This window comes from Lampetra planeri, chromosome 1, assembly GCF_965212315.1.
Source record: "Lampetra planeri chromosome 1, kcLamPlan1.2.h2, whole genome shotgun sequence".
NCBI lineage: Eukaryota > Metazoa > Chordata > Hyperoartia > Petromyzontiformes > Petromyzontidae > Lampetra > Lampetra planeri.
The window spans coordinates 21,274,439-21,293,896 of record NC_136107.1 but is presented as its reverse complement, the minus strand read 5'-3'; the positions used below and the strand labels follow the sequence as shown (position 1 = coordinate 21,293,896).

The 19,458-nt window shown below is 50.1% G+C and overlaps 1 protein-coding gene across 2 annotated transcripts; it reads left to right on the top strand.

Moving 5' to 3' along the window:
• The first annotated feature begins 4,517 nt into the window (after positions 1 to 4,517).
• LOC144720053 (uncharacterized) lies at positions 4,518 to 18,290 on the top strand. 2 transcript variants are annotated; one of them, XM_078596507.1, is made up of 3 exons: positions 4,518 to 5,388; positions 9,351 to 9,904; positions 17,893 to 18,290. In XM_078596507.1, the coding sequence occupies exons 2-3, from the start codon at positions 9,355 to 9,357 to the stop codon at positions 18,204 to 18,206; spliced, it is 864 nt and encodes a 287-aa protein (XP_078452633.1). In that variant the 5' UTR covers positions 4,518 to 5,388; positions 9,351 to 9,354; the 3' UTR covers positions 18,207 to 18,290. The 2 variants fall into 2 exon arrangements, with proteins under 2 accessions (XP_078452633.1, XP_078452641.1); XM_078596515.1 differs by lacking the exon at positions 17,893 to 18,290 and having other exon boundaries at positions 9,351 to 11,036.
• Positions 18,291 to 19,458: the final 1,168 nt, after the last annotated feature.

Here is a 19,458-nt window from a genome sequence, read left to right as displayed (position 1 = left end):
GATATATGGTGGAAATTTCCTGGAATGGTGGGGTCAAGGGAATGTCTTTTGAGGAGAGAAGAAATTATGGCAGATATGAAGGTGGAGGGTAGGACATTGTTGCAGAAGGAGGAGTTGAAACGGGACACAAGGTAAGGAAGTATATAGGGGAGACGGCAAGGAAGAAGGGTGCCAGAAATTGGGTAGAGGCGGAGAACGGGGAGGTTTAGCTTCAGAAATGACCATGGAGAGCTCAGTCTGAGAAGTCAGGGTGGAGGTGGATAGAGGAGGGGGAGTGGTGCATGGAGGAGAAGACAGGGCAGGAGATAGAGCTGTGGGGTGAGAGGTAAATGCATGGGACAAATAAATTAGCTCAATATTAAGAGGACAAATAGTGGGAAAAGGCCAGAGCAGAAGGGGCATTGGGATGAGAGGAAAAGGTAGAGGCAGAGGGATGGAGCAAGTTGTTGATAGTGGAGAAGAGTAGACGAGGTTGTGGGGCAAGGGAAGAGATGATGGATCGGAAGAAAGACTCATTATCTGCAAGCAGTTTCGAAAGAAGAGAAAGGTAAAGTGCATGAATCTGGGCTGAGTGGGAGGCTTTGTAGACCGAGTGCCGGTTAAGTATAAGGGAGGGAGAAAGCCATCGTTGAGGGGCCCGAGGGGAAGAGGAAAATGAACGCAGAGGCGCGAGAGTGTCGAGAGAGTAAGAGAGTCAAGCAAGAGTAGAAACGGCATCATCAGGTCGGAGAGAGGAAATTCTGCATTCACTTTGCAGAATGAGGGGGTGGGGGAGAGGGATAATGGAGGCAAGAAGGCAGTCGAGATAGCTGAAGAAGAAATGCGGGGGGACCAGGTGAGTGATAAATTGTAATGAAAAAATGGAACGAGGGAAGGATAAAGAAGAGAGTTGAGCCGACCACTGCAGAGCAGGAGCGTGGCCCAAGGGTCATGTGTCGCGGCGATGGAGCTGCCAGAGCAAGGCGACTGAGCTGCCTGTTGACCGGGCAGTAGGTCGATCACTGCAAACAGTGAGGTGGGCCGGTCAAGGGACCCAGTAGTCACGGAAGCCAGCTCCTTGGCAGCATGACAACCCTGTAGCGGCCGGGAAGCAGGTGGGATCTGCGTTGGAGAAGCCCGATAGTGAGGCCGTAGCGCTAATCATGCCAAGTCCAATCGGTTTCGCTTCTTAACAGTGGAATAGAAAGTCAGTGCAGTCGAGTATAAAATGCATGACTAAACAAATTGTGGTTTATAAGCACAGATAAAAACAAATCTCACAAAACTCGTCCTTAATATTTCACCAAAACATACAATTATGATCAATATGTAGATACCCCACTCTGGTCGATGTGGGTTTGTGAACTCGGGAAGCTCGGGACTGGTTCAGATATCGCCCCGCACAAATGTCAGCCCTGGTCGGGAATCAAACTTAGCTGCCCAGTTTCATAAGGCAGAGTGAGAACCACTTGCACCACTGCTCCACCCCGTACAATCTGTCATGCTTTCTTCCACCTATAATAATGCGAGCACGTGCACGACAGAGATGGAGCGACGAATAAGCTCACGTTTGGGCGTTAAGATGGATTTTTAATAATACAATCGTGAGAAATGAATTGGGGAGACCTTCATCCAGCAGTGAATTGGTTATGGCTGGTGATGACTTTAAAGTAAAATAAATTTCATTTCTGCGTGGTGACCCAGAGATGGTAAAGTACAGTTGGCAATGCCAGGAGTTATACAGTAGAGCAATGAAAACTTTTGAATAAATCTGAGGAGCTTTTCAGTGCCATCCCTTCGTAAGCGTGGTGGGTTTTCTCCGGGTAGTCTGCTTACTCCCCAACATAATGTAAAACTCTCAATAATGGGAATGGCCAAACGTCCCAATGTAGCAGGGCCCTCCTGAAAAAATGTCTTGAGACTCATTGAGGCTTTCTTAGAAAAGGCATTTCTATCACTGCTGTTCAATTGAGAGTGGAGTGGTGGTTCAGTGTTTTTTTTCGGACTGCACTATGAACCCGGCAACTTGAGTTAAATTGCCGTGCACGGCCAACTTCAGAAACGAGTGATATCAGAAGCGTTTTTGGGCTTCACCCCACTTCACGAATCCAACCTTAGTCACCAGCGTGGTGAAGTATGGTCCAGCAACACCCCACAACCCACGTGGCATAGGGAGGTATTCCTCCAGCAGTGAGTTGACAATGGGCCGTTAAAGATATTTTAAAGTTAAATTTAAGTGTTCAACAATGAAATACGTAGACTGCAAAGACGAGAGTATAAAACCGCTCATATATATTCCCTTATAAACCGTTAAAGCCCTTTAAATCATCAGTTTGGCTCCGACATTTGTTAGCATCCTGTTAAACACCCTCTGTATTTCCGCGATATCCAAGTATGGGATTGAGCCCGGGGAGTAATGTGTGTGTGGTGTGTGTGCCTTTGGCATTTGGGCGCATTCCACGCGGTCTAGCGGGGATGGGTTGGGGGGATAGCAGGAGCGATGGGCGGAAAGGGCGGAGTCGTGCAATGCAAGAGGTGACGAGGGCATCTCTACGGCTGAATCGCCGATGTTGTACATATACAGTAGCCATTTGCCAACCCACTGCTGTATGGTACGCATACTCAGTGCTCATTTGGTCAAGGAGAAATTGAGAATGTTGGCTTTTGATGGCTTTTATAACTTCTTTGTACGTGTACATCAAATGCATGGCTTTTAGCACCCATGTACAGTAGATGCACGGTTGCACCCGATTCAAAAGCCGAATGGCTCATAGGGCTATACCAAATAAATGAAACTGAAAAACTTTGTCAATCCACTGCTGGATGAAAGTCTCCACCACACCATGCGGTTCGTGGAGGACATCTGACCATACTTCACCACGCTGGTCAGTGTGGGCGGTTTGCCAGGACCGGTTTAGATATCACTCGCCGCTGATGTTCGCGTGGCCAGGAAATTAAATGTTGGTCACCATGCTCATGGTGCAGTGCACTCACCATTTGACGACCTGTCCACCCACCCCACATACTGCTGTAGCTGAGACGGAATTTGGAAAGTACAATTGGGTGTGGTAGCAGGCAGGCATCATGATTCGTGACGTGTCCTCAATTTCCCCAGCACTTTCTGCATCGAAACAACCACCACCAACAAGACAAAGATCCCCCGTGTAGCCGACAGAGACTGTTGGGGTAAGTGCTGTTAGCGAGCATCTATGAAAACCGTAACGAGACACGAGCGGTGGTCAGCACTAACACGCCCAGCCAGTTTTGTCGCCCGAGTGCTGACGTTTATATATATGTTTAGAATAGCCACTGGCCGAGTGAAGCGTGGAGCCTGCAGCTAGTGACGAAGCTGACAACGTCCCCAAATCCACTTCCCATTTTGCGTTGCCCTCCCAGCCTCGCGTGCAGACCACGTTGCTTGGTCGATGCTGCTGCTCTTACGTTGACAGCGGTGCGTGGAGTACCGTGCAGATAACAAGAGCAGCACGTCAACGCGTTCGTCAGTAGTACCGTGGCGACGTTTTGGGCGATGACCCTTCTTCAAAGGAGCGACGTGTGTTCGGCGATTCGCGCACTGACACCACAAATCCACCAAACAGTTTGCAACACTTCATTGCATTATTTAGTCTGACGTTAAGCGCCTAGTAGATTTCTAGTTGTATTAGACGCATGTGCTTAGCATTCTGTCTCAAAGTGTAGTGTCACACTTGATACTAAGCCATACCTGTCAACCCCTGATCAGTGTCCTACCTTATGACAGACAAATTCAGACTATATTGGTCACCCCTTGCCCTTTTACATCTCAACGTTCATCCTACAAAGTCCCACTGAACAAGGGAGAAACACAAACAAATAAGACAAATTAAATTCTGCCCGCATTCAAACGGCTGTATGCCGTATGCACCTGATGACGAAATTTCCCTGCACAAGAATACGGGTAAATAGTATTGCGGCTTGACAGGTAAGGAGCCGTCCATAAATGACGTCACGTACCTAGGGCGAGTGGGGGTCAGACATTTGTGACGATGTGTGACGAGGGGGGTGTTTGAGAAATGTGACGTCACATCAAAATGCGCAACTTTAAATAAATATAGACAACACGTTCTACTTAATTAAATAGACTTTTTAATAAATGTTTTCTCCTACAATATCAGAGTGCAGCAGCGCCACATTAAATACGCACTACAATGACAATAGTTTAAAGCGATTTCAAGCATGTTTTTTTTTCAGAGCTTTGTGACGTCATATTTGAGGGGGGGGGTGGGTCTGACTTTTTGTGACGCCGTGTGACGAGGGGGGGGGGTCAAAAATCGTCCAAAATCGCGTGACGTCATTTATGGATGGCCCCGAAGCTAAGCTGTCTTCCAGTGACAATTATTGACGGCTGTAGGTCCACACAGCGACCTCTAGTGACCTTACCCAGGCTATTTTGGCGACTTTCCGCTGTGTGCCGAATCCCGTGCAGACCGTGACTCGCTTCCTACCCGGCCACTTCCTACAGCGCGTCGCCCCCTCCACAACCACCACCGCCACTCAGCCACTCCATCAACTCCACCGACCACTACACACAGTTAAACTTGCAGTCCAGCACCACCACCACCACTATTCACCCACTCCACCGACCAGTGCACACACACCACCACCACCAACTCCAACCACTACTCACAGACTTGCAGTCCAGCACCACCACTAACTCCAACCACTACACACAGACTTGCAGTCCAGCACCACCACCAACTCTAACTACTACACACAGACTTGCAGTCCAGCACAACCACCACCAACCACTACACACAGACTTGCAGTCCAGCACAACCATCACCGACCACTACACACAGACTTGCAGTCCAGCACCACCACCACCAACCACTACTCACAGACTTGCAGCACAACCACCACCAACCACTACACACAGACTTACAGCCCAGCACCACCACCACCACCAACCACTACTCACAGACTTGCACCACCACCACCACCAACCACTACACACAGACTTACAGTCCAGCACCACCACCACCAACCACTACACACAAACTTACAGTCCAGCACCACCACCACCAACCACTACACACAGACTTGCAGTCCAGCACAACCACCACCACCAACCACTACACACAGACTTGCAGTCCAGCACCACAACTACCACCAACTCCAACCACTACACACAGACTTACAGTCCAGCACAACCACCGCCACCACCAAATTCCACAACCACCGGCATTCCTGCACGACGCTGCCTTGCGCAGCTACGCCGCGTAGCGGACACGCAGCGCCCGGCACCAACTTTATACAACCATCACAACACCGCCAGTCGCCCCACCTCCTACAACTTTAACTCAGCTCTACACCCCCCCAACCCCTACAACTTGCGAGCGAGCTGCACTCGGGAGGAACAGACGGCTGTGAGTGAGTAACGTTGTCTGTCACTCCGTGTGTCCTGTGCGGAGTGAAGAGGAGAGTGTCTGCAGACATTCTCTCTCCACCCCCTCCCCCTCTCTCTCCTCTCTCTCTCTCTATTTTACGATCGGAGGAAACAAGAAGATGCTCGGTGTAGTCGGCACTTTGCTTCGTTCATCTCTCCTCTCTCGCTCGCTCACTTCCATTCCTTCGTTTGGCTGCCACTCCGCCGTTCGTCTCGACCCCCGGCCACCCCGTTGAGGCTTGCTGCATGGTGGTGTGCAGGAGGAGCCGTGTTGGGTGGCGGGGAGGAATAGGAGGAGGAGGGATTCGTTTGCGTGTCGCTCGACCAGACCCTGCGAGAGATGGCGGGCGGCTCGGGGGGGGGGGGGAGGCCTGCCATCTAGCAGTGGATAGATCATCGACGACGATGGTGATAGGGGGAGGGGATGGTGGTGGCGGTGGTGATGATGATGAAGCGGTGGCACCAACAGTGTGGTGGACGCACACCGAGCTATGGACCCGTCGAGTTTAGTAACGACTCCCGGCCACGGCTAACGTCAGTGACGAGTGATATAGAAACCGGCCCATGGGCAGGCAAGAAGGCAGGACAGGGTAGGCACAACTCCGCCTTAACCGGCACCGTCGAAGTATGGCCAAACAGCACCCATAAACAATAACGGGCGTGGGGATGCCTTCATCAAGCGGTGGATTGTATGTATATAGATCTTTTGATTTAAAGCTTTCGTGACTGCAGGGATTCATATTCTTGGTTCTTTCGGTAAAGTCACGTAGAAGGGAAATAATAAAATAATAATAAATATAAAAAATAAAAATTCTCACGACGTTTCAACTGCAACACAAGCAATTATCATCACGAGGTGTGAAATCCACAGCAAGAAATTTGAACTTCTTTCGTGCCGTTCGAAGCCAACCGTGCAAATTGGAGGTGCGGGATTGACAGAGGCATGTAAAGTGTTGTGGGTGATGGAGATCACCTGGGTTAACCGTGCTGTAATGAGGCACTCGTGGACTTGCATGGGACGTTGGATCGTGATGCCTTTCTGCGGTTTAGCCCACAATGATGCTGGCCACTCGATGAATCACGATTCGGATCGTGACTTTTAAGATTGCGGCGAGCGCCCCAAGCGGCTGTAGGGGAAACGTGCAGTGAACGCGTGACAACACTTTTGTCTGAATAGGGGGGTTGGGGGGGTTCTGTGGCCATAATTCACCACGCTGGGCAGTGTGTGTAGGTGAAAGGGGGGGGCACAGTCGCGGGAGCATAGACTCATTGTACAATAATTGATTTTTCCCGCACGGTGGCGAGATGTTAACGACCTCGCACGATACGGAGGAGGTCGTGTGCCTCGGCCTCGCTGCGCCATGCATTGCGCCACTATCCGAGTAGTTAACCTCGCATTCAGTAACACCTTCAGAGCCAGGGTGAATATCTGACTCCAACGTGTTTAGCGAATTAAACGAGGTAAAACTGATGGGAAAACACAACACAAAATACAGCATCCGTTAATACATGTGCAGTAGTGCTATTTCACACTGGCAACTTCTTCTTTTCTCCAGTGTCACTTTATTCGTACATAACTCCTCGTGTTCAACACCACGCATCTCCGTCGCAACTCCTCCTCTTGTACTGCTCGTCTGCTACGTTAACCTCTGCCCGCTTTTCCACTGCCAGCCTCTCACGAAACTCCACTAGGTTCTGCCCTGCTAGCCTCTCACTATACACTCCGCTAGCTTCTCCACTGCGAGCCTTATCACACCCACACTTAGGACTCCGCTAGCTTACTATACACTCTGCTAGTTTCTCTACTGCTAGCCTTAGCACACTCACACTTAGGATTCTGCTAGCCTCTCCACTGCTAACCTTAGCACACTCACACTTAGTATTCCGCTAGCCTCTCTACTGCTAGACTATCTACCCTCACTCCTCCAACCTCGCCCTTGCCTCCAGCGGGGGATCAGCCAAGACCGTTGCAGAGGACGTTCATGAGGCGATCCACATATACAAACACAGAGACAATTTCAACCGAGAAGATGGATTCTGGCTCAGCAATCATTGGAAGGACGTAATAAACCACTTCGGATCTTAACTGATTGTTGTTCACGTTTATGGTGACTTTCAGACCGCAGTCCACTCACTGGCATTAACTGTGTATCTTGTGTTCTCCACAGGGAATGCATTATTTGCTCCGCTGCGATCTCCTGCCACCGTTTTCCCATTCACATGTTTCATTGCTTCTACATACTATTAACATGCCCTCCCTTTGTTAATGCTACCCCCCCTCCCTTTGGTGCTGCTGATCCTGCATAATGCATGGGCATAATATGACTTTGAAACCCCCCCGCCCACCTCCTACGCATTTACCATGAATATGCTAAATTCCTCTTGATATGCACATTCTTTTGTTAAGGCTCTCTTCTTCTTCCACCTCCAACTCAGCTTATATATAAGCTCCTAGCTTGGCAGTGTCTCATTCTTCACCTGAAGACGGCTGCTTGCGTTGTAGCCGAAACGTCGTGAGAATTGTTTTATTATGTTTTATTTTTATTATTTTATTACTTCCCTTCTACGTGACTTTACCGAAAGAACCAAGAAGATGAATCCCTGCAGTCACGAAAGCTTTAAATCGAAAAAATTCGAATGTGTATCTTCCAAGATCTGAACTAGGCGGAGTTATTATTCTTTTTATGACTACTACTCTTGTTTACCCAGGGGAAGTCTCATCGAGTCGCGTGACTCTTTTTCAAGAGGGTCCTGCCAAGCAATTGAAAACCGACACAGAAATCGTTACCTCGACTGCGAACTGCAGGGGGCGATGATTGCTGCCTATATTTCAATTGCTTCTTGCGTTTAGTTTGTTGTCCTTCCCTCCGCACCTTCGATGAGCAAGCTTGGCTCCGTGCGGTGTGAAAGAAGTTCGACATGCATACGTCCATACAATCGAGTGATTAGCAGTGTCATTTTCAAATTTGGATCATGACTTCAAATTTGGACCATGACGTCAAATTTGGACCGTAACACTGGCAATACAATGGCTCAACTATCACCGTTCACTGTTGAAGCAGGCGACGTGTAGTACTACTTATCGATGGTTTACTTACACCCACGGTAATAACCAGGGCAGCCGCTGGGTTGAAACTGTGACCCTCTTCGTCGAGGGGTTAACGCCACCTACCGGTAGGCCGTGTCACCAGCCGCTTTTCAGACCTCATTGCAGACGCAGAAAAGGAGCTATCTCCCATGAGCAGAGTTGGCTGGGGGCTTTGCATTTTTCAACACAGAGGCTGTTATGAACCATAAACTATTTTTTTATTTTACCAGGTAAAGTTCACTGAGCTATATAGCTTGTATTTTCTGAAGTGACCTGGCCACAAATGATAGCTCAACGAAGTGGCTTATGATCACGTGGATAATTTCTTGCAACCAAATACACTTGTTGATTCTAAATGTGAAGGGAACAACTGCAGGACTTGGAAAAAAATCCAAACGACCACGGGGAGAGAGACACGCAAACTGCAAATATACAAGCGTCAGGATTGGGATCGAACCCACGACCTCCTGTATACCAGGCGAGGTAGTTAACATCTAGCCACCGTGTACTCATAAATGGTTTAACTGTGACTATCATTACTCATGGCTATCGAGCCAACAATAAAACTTCTGACCAAATGAACAAAGGCGAAGCGCTCACCTCCTTTGGCAGCCCCTGAGCCAATTGTGGAAGTTCCACGTTCCCATGGCAAGGAAGGTAATTTATATGATGATCACCGTCATCAATTTCCCACAAAGTCGTACAGTACTTATTTTATCCAGACCTAAGGGATAACTGAAGAACTCTGACCACAGACGCTGACTGGTCGGATTACAAAGCGTATGCCTTACATTTAATATCAAGTATATCACTGAAGTTACGATTTGGATGTCTCACACTGTAACTCAAACACCTCAGGGGCATGGATGACGGAGGAGGGCAGCAGTGGGAGGATTTAAAGTCCCTGCTCCCGTCAGCTCCCGCCACGCCTGATGCATTATCCTCACCGGGCCACGGTGGGGCGACCCACCAAACCATCAACATCTACCCCAACCCAACCTCGCGGCTCCTGGACAGCGGCGACGCTGAGCTGCACCTCAGGCAAGTGGAGCAGCAGCAGCAGCAGAAGCAGCAGCAGGAATCTGCCGCCACCATTGCTACGCCACAATGGATGGATTTGGCCGACAGTTCCAGCATAGAGCCCATGGCGATGGCCTCTAAGTCTGGATCTGCTGCTGTTGGTAGTTTTGGTGGTCGCAGTTGCAGTGTCCTCCCGTGCGACGGGCCCTCTCTGCTGCTGCACAAGCGGCTGCAAGAGGAGGCGCAGAGCCTGGCGCGGGACCGGGCGGGCACGCCGGACTTCCAGGCGTGCCGTGGGGGCGGCCCGCATGGCCACAGCGCGCTGTGCGCCACGCACAGCCACGGACGCTGCTTCCGCCTGCACTGGTGCTGCCTGCTGGGGTGGTGCCACTGTGAGTGTTGCTTCTGCTCCATTGTCTAGTCCCAGTGGTTCTCAACCGGGGATATACTGGGGATATTTGAGATGATTTATCAATGTGTGGAATTATATCATATGTGAGAGTCGTTGGTGAATAATCATGTATGAGTCTGCCAATATAAAATAACTACGATCAAATTTGAATACACGTAGTAACCTAGAACGATTTATAATACAGTACCTTGATAAACTAATGTTCATTATTCATTCATTGATTTCTCAGAACTATCTCGGCCTCGCTGTGTGCTGCGTTGCACCGCTAGTCGAGTAGATAACCATGTGTTCAATAAACCCTCGGAGCCAGGATGACCGTCCAACTCCGATCGTCATTTATTGATTGTAACAGGTAAAACTGGTGAGAAAACACAGATACAGCATCTGTTATAATTCGGAAACACCCACACAATGAACACCACAGCATCAGAACATTGTCTCAGATAACAATAGATCCTGGAAGGACCAGGCCCCCACATTACCCCTGAACAACTAGACAAAGGCACAAGCTGGTGCGTTGCATACAGGCACATAGTGTATTCATCCCACTGCACCCCAAATGTACAGCATTACACTTAACACTAAACTGTGGATGAGATACTTCGTCATCACTCTCAGGATCGCAACATAGGCACAAGTCTGACTCGACCTATTAAATCACAAGTAACATCCACAATAAGGAAAGTCACAGGCTTCGTTACTAACTAGGCCTCGTATTTACTACAACAACTTAACGGCACCATAAAGGCATTTACATTGCTATAACGGTCATTCCAACATTACAACAGCATTTCCAATATTATAGGAATATAAACAACTTACAGATAATGCTTCTTAAGCTCCCACAATGGACACGTGCGGCTGTGGTCTCACTGAGATGCGATGCGTGCCGCCATCTTGACTTATCTGTGTAATGGCCGACGCCCGCGTGGTACAGTGGAAATCTAACATCGTCACTTCCTGGTCACGTGACCAACATTAGCATCAAAAAACAGGAACTTCCTGTGAACGCACGCTCCACATCTGCCATGAGGCAAGACACTCCCCGTCTGGTATCTAGGAGATACCACCATTTATTTCCTATCTCATAAACAAGTGTATAACAACTTCAACGGGTCGACTTATTTGTCCATATCTTTGCGAGAGAGAAGTAGTACTATCTCGACTATGGGCCTGATGAAAGTTCTTGCGACACCTTGCTTCGCAATCATAACCTCGACCTTTCGAACTTTTCCATCGGCACTTGGAATCGACTTGAGGATGCGGCCCATTGGCCACTCATTCCGTTTGGCTTGGTTGTCCTTCAGTAGGATGAGGTCGCCTTCTTGGATGTCTGGTCTATTAGACTGCCACTTGTTGCGCACTTGGAGTGTCGTAAGGTACTCGTTTTTCCAGCGACGCCAGAACGTGTTCGCGAAGCTTTGCACTTGTCTCCATTGACGTCTGTAGAGGTCTGCAGTGCTGGCCTCCTCGGTAGGTGCTGTGAGCACATCTGTCTTCTGGGTAAGAAGTGTAGCAGGAGTCAAGATGAATGGTGACTCCGGGTCGGTTGAGACGGGGATCAGGGGTCTTGAGTTAATTATGGCTGAGACCTCGGCCATGAGAGTGGTCAAGACCTCGTGAGAGAGCCGTGTGGACCCGACATCACATAGCATGGAGTCGAGAATGCGTCGAGCAATCCCGATCATGCGTTCCCAGGGTCCACCCATGTGCGAAGAGTGGGGAGGATTGAAGATCCATGTGCAGCCTTGGTCACTAAGTTATTTCCTGACAGAATCATCTTCGACATTCTCCGCATTGATCTTAAGCTCTTTACATGCTCCTATTAAATTGGTTCCACAATCAGAACGGAGTTGCTTGGCTGGCCCTCTGATGGCGAAGAATCTCCGGAGTGCATTTATAAAGCTCGAAGAGTCCATGGACTCGATGACTTCGATGTGCACTGCTCGTGTACTCATACAGGTGAACAGCACTGCCCAACGTTTGCTGTTCGCGAGCCCACCTCTGGTGCGGCGGGAGATGACTGTCCACGGTCCGAACACGTCAATCCCTACAGAGGTGAAGGGAAGTTCCACACTGAGTCGATCGGCTGGGAGGTCTGCCATTTTCTGTTCTTCCTGTTTTCCACGTAGCTTGCGACACCGGATACACTTGTGGATTGTGCTGGCGATGCACCTCTTTGCTCCAACGATCCACAGCCCTGCAGATCGGATTGCTCCTTCTGTGAAGTGCCGACCTTGGTGCTTGACCTTCTCGTGGTAGTGGCACACGAGTAAGATTGCGATGTGGCTCTGGCTTGGGATTATGAGGGGGTTTCGTTCATTCTCATCTAATTTTGCATTCCCTAGCCGACCACCGATCCTGAGCAAGTCGTCTTTGTCCATCCCGGGGTTTAGCTTCCTGAGGGTGCTGACCCTAGGAAGGTCTTCTCCCTTGTTGATGGCCTTGATCTCACTTGCATAAGCTGCCTGTTGCACACAGCGGAAGATTGATTTCCTTGCTCTGGAAAGCTCGTCTTCAGTGTGTGGCACTGTGCAGTGATGCCATCCATTGCAGCTACCAGTGGTGCCTCTCATCGGGCGATGGAAGCAGTCTGCGATATGCGTTAAATGTGCTATCGCTCGCACGAGCATCGTCCATTTCGAGAAATGTTCAAAATGGTGTGGACTCAGTGGACTTCTCGGTCGCACATTTGTTACGAAAGTTGTCACTAGAGGACGAATCTCCTTGTCGGACTCGGGCTCTAAGAGTCCAAAGGTCTCCTTGGAAGTACATGGGCCAACGTCACGTCGTAACAGGAACGCTGGACCCGTCAGCCAGATGGTTTGATTCAGCAGAGATGCAGGGACGGACCTAGTTGCGAGATCTGCTGGATTCTGGTCAGTTGGAACGTAATTCCATTGCTCCGGCTGCGTCGATCTCCTGATGCGCTCCACCCGGTTGCTGATGTAGGTGTAGAACCTTCTGGTTTGGTTATTTATGTAGCCTAGTACGACCTTACTGTCCGTGTAGAACTTGACCGCGTCCAGTTTGACGTCAAATTCGTCTAAGATCAGTTCCGCCACCTCTGTAGCAAGAATGGCTCCACACAGCTCGAGCCTTGAGATGGTATGTTCCGGTTGTGGGGCCTTGCCGTGGAACTCCTTCCAGAATTCCCACTCGGGCGATAGCTCCGAGTCGAGGAACGGAGAGGCCACGGTCACAGCGACCACCGCCACGACCACCAGCAGAGCGATGAGCAGCGGCTTCACCTTAGTCTTCTTCCCGTCAGTCAGGACTGGCTTGGAGAAACGTGGAGGAACAAACTCCAACGAAGACGGTGGATGCACAAGCGAAGTCATGGTGGTTTCTTCGTAAGTCTGCACGGTACAGCCTTGACTTCTCTCGCCGAGTTCCTCTTTCAGCGTGAAGTGGTTGGGGCACGGTTTGAAGAGCGACGTGCGTCCATTCGTGAGCACACTCGTTCTGAATGTGCTAATGTGGTCTGGTTTGTGGGTCCCATCGAGACAAACGTCACCCACGATGACCCATCCTAGATCGAGTCTCTGGGCGTAGGGAGCGTCGTGAGGTCCATTGCGTTGGTTACGAACCTTGTGTCCCTGCCGAGCAGAAGTAAAATCTGTGCCGCGTGATCCAATGGCGGGATGAACTCTGCTATGGGTTTCAGGTGTGGGTGGTGACGTGCAACTTCGGGCGTGGGAATCTCACGCCTGTCGTCCGGTATCTCGTTGCACTCTGTCACCATAGGAAGGGCTACCTTCATGGTGCTATCTATGGTTTCCACCATGAGGCCGCTCGCTCTTCTTCCCGCTGTCTCCATCAGTCCTGAGCATGTTCTGAGCGTGTATGGAAAGGAATTCCCACCTACACTTAGCTGATCAAAGAACTCTGACCTTGCCAAAGACCTGTTGCTCTGGTCGTCCATTATGGCGTACATCCTTACTGCCCTTTCAGGATGTCCTTTGGGATAGACTCGGACGAGGCATATCTTTGAGCAAGACCTTCCTTTGAAGCCTTCTCCACAGACTTCTGTGCATTTGGTTGTGATTGACGAAGTGAGTGCGGTGGTCTCGCCTTGCTCCCCGCCGTGCTCTGCTTCGGGATCGGAAGCCTTAGTGCTACTGGGTTTCGAGTAAAATGTGTGCAGAGCAGTTGTGTGTTTGTCGCTGCCACATTCCTCGCACTTGATATCTGTCTTGCAATTCCTTGCAAGGTGGTTTGTAGAAGCACAGCATTTGAAGCACACTCCAAATTCTTTCAGCATGTTCTTCCGCTCTTCCAATGGCTTCCTCCTGAACTCACGGCATTTCTGGAGGGAGTGAGGTTTATCATGCAATGGGCATTGCTTCTCTGGATCCTCTATCTTTTTCTTTGTGGTGGTTGCCTGGACGGAGTTTGCAAATGTCGCAGGAGAGACCTCAGTCTTGTGTACGGAAATTGGCCCTCTCGCTGTTCCTCGTTTCGCCGTTGTCCTTTCCATTTTTGGGAGATCTGGACTGGAAATCCCCGTGGTGCCAAACATGAAACTCGGGTCATTTCTAGTCTTAGCCAGGTTGCGGATAAACTTTGAGAAAAAAGAGAATGGGGGGAATGCAACCTGATGCTCTGACTTGTATCTTGAACCCGCTGTTCTCCATTTTTCCTGCACGTCAAATGGCAATTTCTCTACGATGGGGTTCACGCCATGGTAGGTATTCAAGAAAATGAGACCTGGTAAGTAGGGATCAGCCTGGGCTGATTCAAGCTCCATCAAAAGATCTCCAAGCTCCCGTAACCTTTTATTGTCTCGACCAGAGATTTTTGGAAAGTTCCGCAACTTCTTGAAGAGAGCCTTCTCAATGGTTTCTGGGCTACCATAGCACTCCTCGAGCCTCTCCCACACCGCATGCAGGCATGAGGCGGGGTCGTCAATGTTTGCTGACTGGATCCTCTTTGCGTACTCTGCAGATTCATTTCCTAACCATTTCACCAACAGGTCGAGTTCTTCACTTGCAGAGATGTCTGCATTTCGGATTGCATTCCTGAAGGTAGATCTCCAGGCTCGATAGTTCTCAGAGTGGTCATCAAACTTAACGAGTCCTGTGTTGATTAGTTCGCGGTGAGCCAGGTACCTATCAAAGTCTCCTAGTCCTGCTGATCCAGGGTGTGTCCATACTGGCGCTTGTGAGGCGGCATTATTAGCTGTATTGCCTAGCATGCCGTCATTTGCAATGGCGTTGGACTGTGGGCCCAAAGGGTTTCGATCATGTTGGTTGGATCCCCTTATGTGACTGTCTGGAATGTGGGTCTGACTTGGTGCATCCACGTCTGACCCCACGTGCGCGACGCTGAGTTGGCGACTAACTGCCAGAGCGGGATATGCATTTCCACCATTCCTGTAGACAGCATTCATGTTCATTCGGAGTGGAGATGGCAATGCCTGAACGTCCACCCTTTGTTCAGTATGGTTTGGTGGAGGAGCATTGATGCATTGTTCAGACCAGTCCAAAATATTTTTTCTGGTGAGTTGATCACGGTCCTTGACAGGTTTCTGAGTGCCAAACTCACTCCAATTCTCTTCCTTATCCAGGTTGGCTGCTGCCTCGAGCACCTCTGCCTGGGCCATTGCAGCAGCTGCTTCCCTTTTGAGTTGTAGGGTGCTTAACTTAGCATCCAGCTCAATTTTCTTCCGTGTGGCAGTAGCCACTGTAGCCACTAATGTACTCTCTGCTATGCTTGCTTCTTCTTGTATGCGAGCCTTTTCAATTAGCATGGCTTCCTCTTCAGCCATGTAGGCAATACGGGCGCTTGCTGCTTCTGCTGCTGCGCGTGCCTGAGCTGCTGCCATACTAGTAGATGATGTCTGTGAGTGCGCTGAGGCTTTAGATCTTGTTGTGGACCTGGATGAGACAGAGTGCTGAGATCGTGTCTCTCTTAAGCCCTCCACACGGTCCATTGCATCTTGTATCACTGCCTGCACATTATCATCGAGCAGTTCGAGGAAGTGCTCTTGTCTGTGCACTCCCTCAATGCCCTCATCTGTTTTCACCTTCATCAGGAGGGAGATGCATCTATTTGCCAGGAGCTTGTAGCTTGAGCTGCTCACATTCACTCGCTGGATGGCCCGCTGAATTGAGGCCACTGTGTCTGAGGCATTTGAAGCTTCAGATAAATCTGCTTCAACCCGGTTCCATGCCCGTTGTATCCTGGCATCCAGGTCCTGTTTCTCAGCCTCATAGCTTTCCAAGGCCCGTTGCGTCAACCTGACCTCCCTCTGGGGCCTTGAACTCCCTTGGTCCTCTTGAGGCAGGATGGGAGATCCTGGATTGCTTGATTCACCTTCTTCAGCATCTCTCCCTGCTGAACTGTGGCTTTCCATGCTCCGATGCTTGCAGCACGATTTTAATGTAGACTCGTTGCAGAGCTCCTTGCTTGTTGCAGGCTGACTGCAGGGCTGGCTGCAGAGCTGGCTGCAGAGTTGACTGCAGGGCTGGCTGCAGAGCTGGCTGCAGGGCTGGCTGCAGGGCTGGTTGCAGAGCTGGCTGCAGGGCTGACTGCAGAGCTGACTGCAGAGCTGGCTGCAGGGCTGGCTGCAGAGCTGGTTGCAGGGCTGGCTGCAGAGCTGGCTGCAGGGCTGGCTGCAGAGCTGACTGCAGAGCTGACTGCAGAGCTGGCTGCAGAGCTGGCTGCAGGGCTGGCTGCAGAGCTGGCTGCAGGGCTGGCTGCAGAGCTGACTGCAGAGCTGGCTGCAGAGCTGGCTGCAGGACTTCTTGGGAGCTTTAAGAAGAGTATCTTTTTACTATCTCGGCCTCGCCGTGCGCTGCGTTGCACCGCTAGTTGAGTAGATTACCATGTGTTCAATAAACCCTCGGAGCCAGGATGACCGTCCAACTCCGATCGTCATTTATTGATTGTAACAGGTAAAACTGGTGAGAAAACACAGATACAGCATCTGTTATAATTCGGAAACACCCACACAATGAACACCACAGCATCAGAACATTGTCTCAGATAACAATAGATCCTGGAAGGACCAGGCCCCCACATTACCCCTGAACAACTAGACAAAGGCACAAGCTGGTGCGTTGCATACAGGCACATAGTGTATTCATCCCACTGCACCCCAAATGTACAGCATTACGCTTAACACTAAACTGTGGATGAGATACTTCGTCATCACTCTCAGGATCGCAACATAGGCACAAGTCTGACTCGACTTACTAAATCACAAGTAACATCCACAATAAGGAAAGTCACAGGCTTCGTTACTAACTAGGCCTCGTATTTACTACAACAACTTAACGGCACCATAAAGGCATTTACATTGCTATAACGGTCATTCCAACATTACAAACGCATTTCCAATATTATAGGAATATAAACAACTTACAGATAATGCTTCTTAAGCTCCCACAATGGACAAGTGCGGCTGTGGTCTCACTGAGATGCGATGCGTGCCGCCATCTTGACTTATCTGTGTAATGGCCGACGCCCGCGTGGTAAAGTGGAAATCTAACATCGTCACTTCCTGGTCACGTGACCAACATTAGCATAAAAAAACAGGAACTTCCTGTGAACGCACGCTCCACATCTGCCGTGAGGCAAGACAAGAACCATGTTGGGTCAGGCAAGGGAGGGTACTGTACTCGGTTGAAACAAAATTCATCAAGGGGATACCACTAGCCAATAAAGTTTGAGAACCACTGATCTAGCCTAGTCCTCACCCGCCAGCAGTTGACAAACACTGCTGTTGCCATGTTGCCCGGCCGATGTTGCACTTGGTGAGGTTGCTCTTGTGGACAACCCTGGAACAACGTTTCATCTGGCTCCCTCCGGAGCGTGTCCCGATCTTGAGTTGGGAGTAGAAGGCTTCCCTCCTCCGACACTGTCTGCACATCCCACCGACTTGCACTTCTTACCTCTCCTCCCCCACCAACCCCCCCCACCATCCCCCCCCACCAACCCCCCCCCCAACCCCCGTTGTCACAGGTAAATACGTGTACCGAGCGTTCACCCCGCTAGAACGGCTGCCCAGCACAGCGGTGCCTGTCCGGCCGGGAGATGCGACTCAGGGACGCCTCCTGCCCCTCGTCCAGTGGAGTACCGCCACTGCCCCTGCCGCTGCCCTTGCTGCTGCACCTCCTGCTGCCCCTTCTGATGCTGTTGCGGCCGGCGAGGTGACGGAGCCCAGTTCAACCCCAACCCGGTGTCTTGGAGCTCACGGAGACCTCGGGTACCCTTGGAGTGCGGCGAGACGCCCCAAGCCCGGCGAGCTGATCCACAGCGTGGAGACGGTCGTGTGAGCCTCTCCAAAGCTGCCCCCCCATAGAGCCTTTACGGACTTTTGGTTGCAAGTGCTGCGAGCAACTATGAAGGGCGGCACGGCACACGAGGGGGTGGGTGGGTGGGGAGCCGCTACGTCCGGCCGCCTTTGTCTCCTGAGTGGCGATATTTTTACGCACCGTACCAGGTAGTCATTTGAGGCCGAGTCGACCTTGAGGACACCCAGGACCGATTCAGATATTCGTCACTGTTGTTGGCCATGAGCGGGAATTGAACTCGGGTCACCAGGTTCGTAGCACATCGTCATAAACGCTGCACTCCTACTCTATACGAATACACACTCACACTCCCTTGTTCTACAGTTGGGAACAGACTTCTTGGGGATAGATGCCCTTGGGTAGCCAGTATTACTTTATCCAGCACTACTGCTCATGTTGCCTCCCACATAAGGCCGGATTCAGGTTATGAGGGCATACGACTAATAGGAGGGAGGGCCTAAGTATGTCTTTCCTATTGCAAAATGTTTTTTTTATGAAGTCATCGTTATTTATGTATTTACCTTTGGACGCATTTATTCCACTCAATGTAAATTAATCAAACATAAATCACTCACTACACTCTTTTCTTAATTTCTTTTCATCCTTAGCTTTAGCTTGTGGCAAAGTCATGAATGATGTCAACGTTAAATTTCGATTTAAAGCTTTCGTGACTGCAGGGATTCATCTTCTTGGTTCTTTCGATAAAGTCACGTAGAAGGGAAATAATAAAATAATAAAAATAAAACATAATAAAATAATTCTCACGACGTTTCGGCACAACGCAAGCAGCCGTCCTCAGGTGAAGACGCTGTCTCCCCGACAGACCTGGTCTTCACCTGAGGACGGCTGCTTGCGTTGTGGCTGAAACGTCGTGAGAATTATTTGATTGTTTTATTTTTATTCTTTTATTATTTCCCTTCTACGTGACTTTACCGAAAGAACCAAGAAGATGTCAACGTTAATTCAAAGATAAATAAAGATTCTATGAAGGCCGCTCTACCGACGCTCACCTGTTTACTTCAATGTGGAACGGAGAGCCTAAAGGAGGGCCTTCAAAAAATTGGGGCCTACACCCTGGAACAACGTTTCATCTGGCCCCCTCCAGAGTGTGTCCCGATCTTGACTTGGGAGTAGAAGACTTGCCTACAAAATATGAGAGGGCCCAATGCCCTTATTAGCCTCTGGGTTAATCCGGGAGGATGTTCGTGTCTGGGTCCCGTCCTCTTTCCTCGAC

Coding starts and splice junctions, on each gene's coding strand:
- LOC144720053 (XM_078596507.1), top strand. CDS start 9,355: ATGGATGACGGAGGAGGGCAGCAGTGGGAGGATTTAAAGTCCCTGCTC. Junction 9,905..17,892: donor CCTGCTGGGGTGGTGCCACT/GTGAGTGTTGCT, acceptor CCGTTGTCACAG/GTAAATACGTGTACCGAGCG.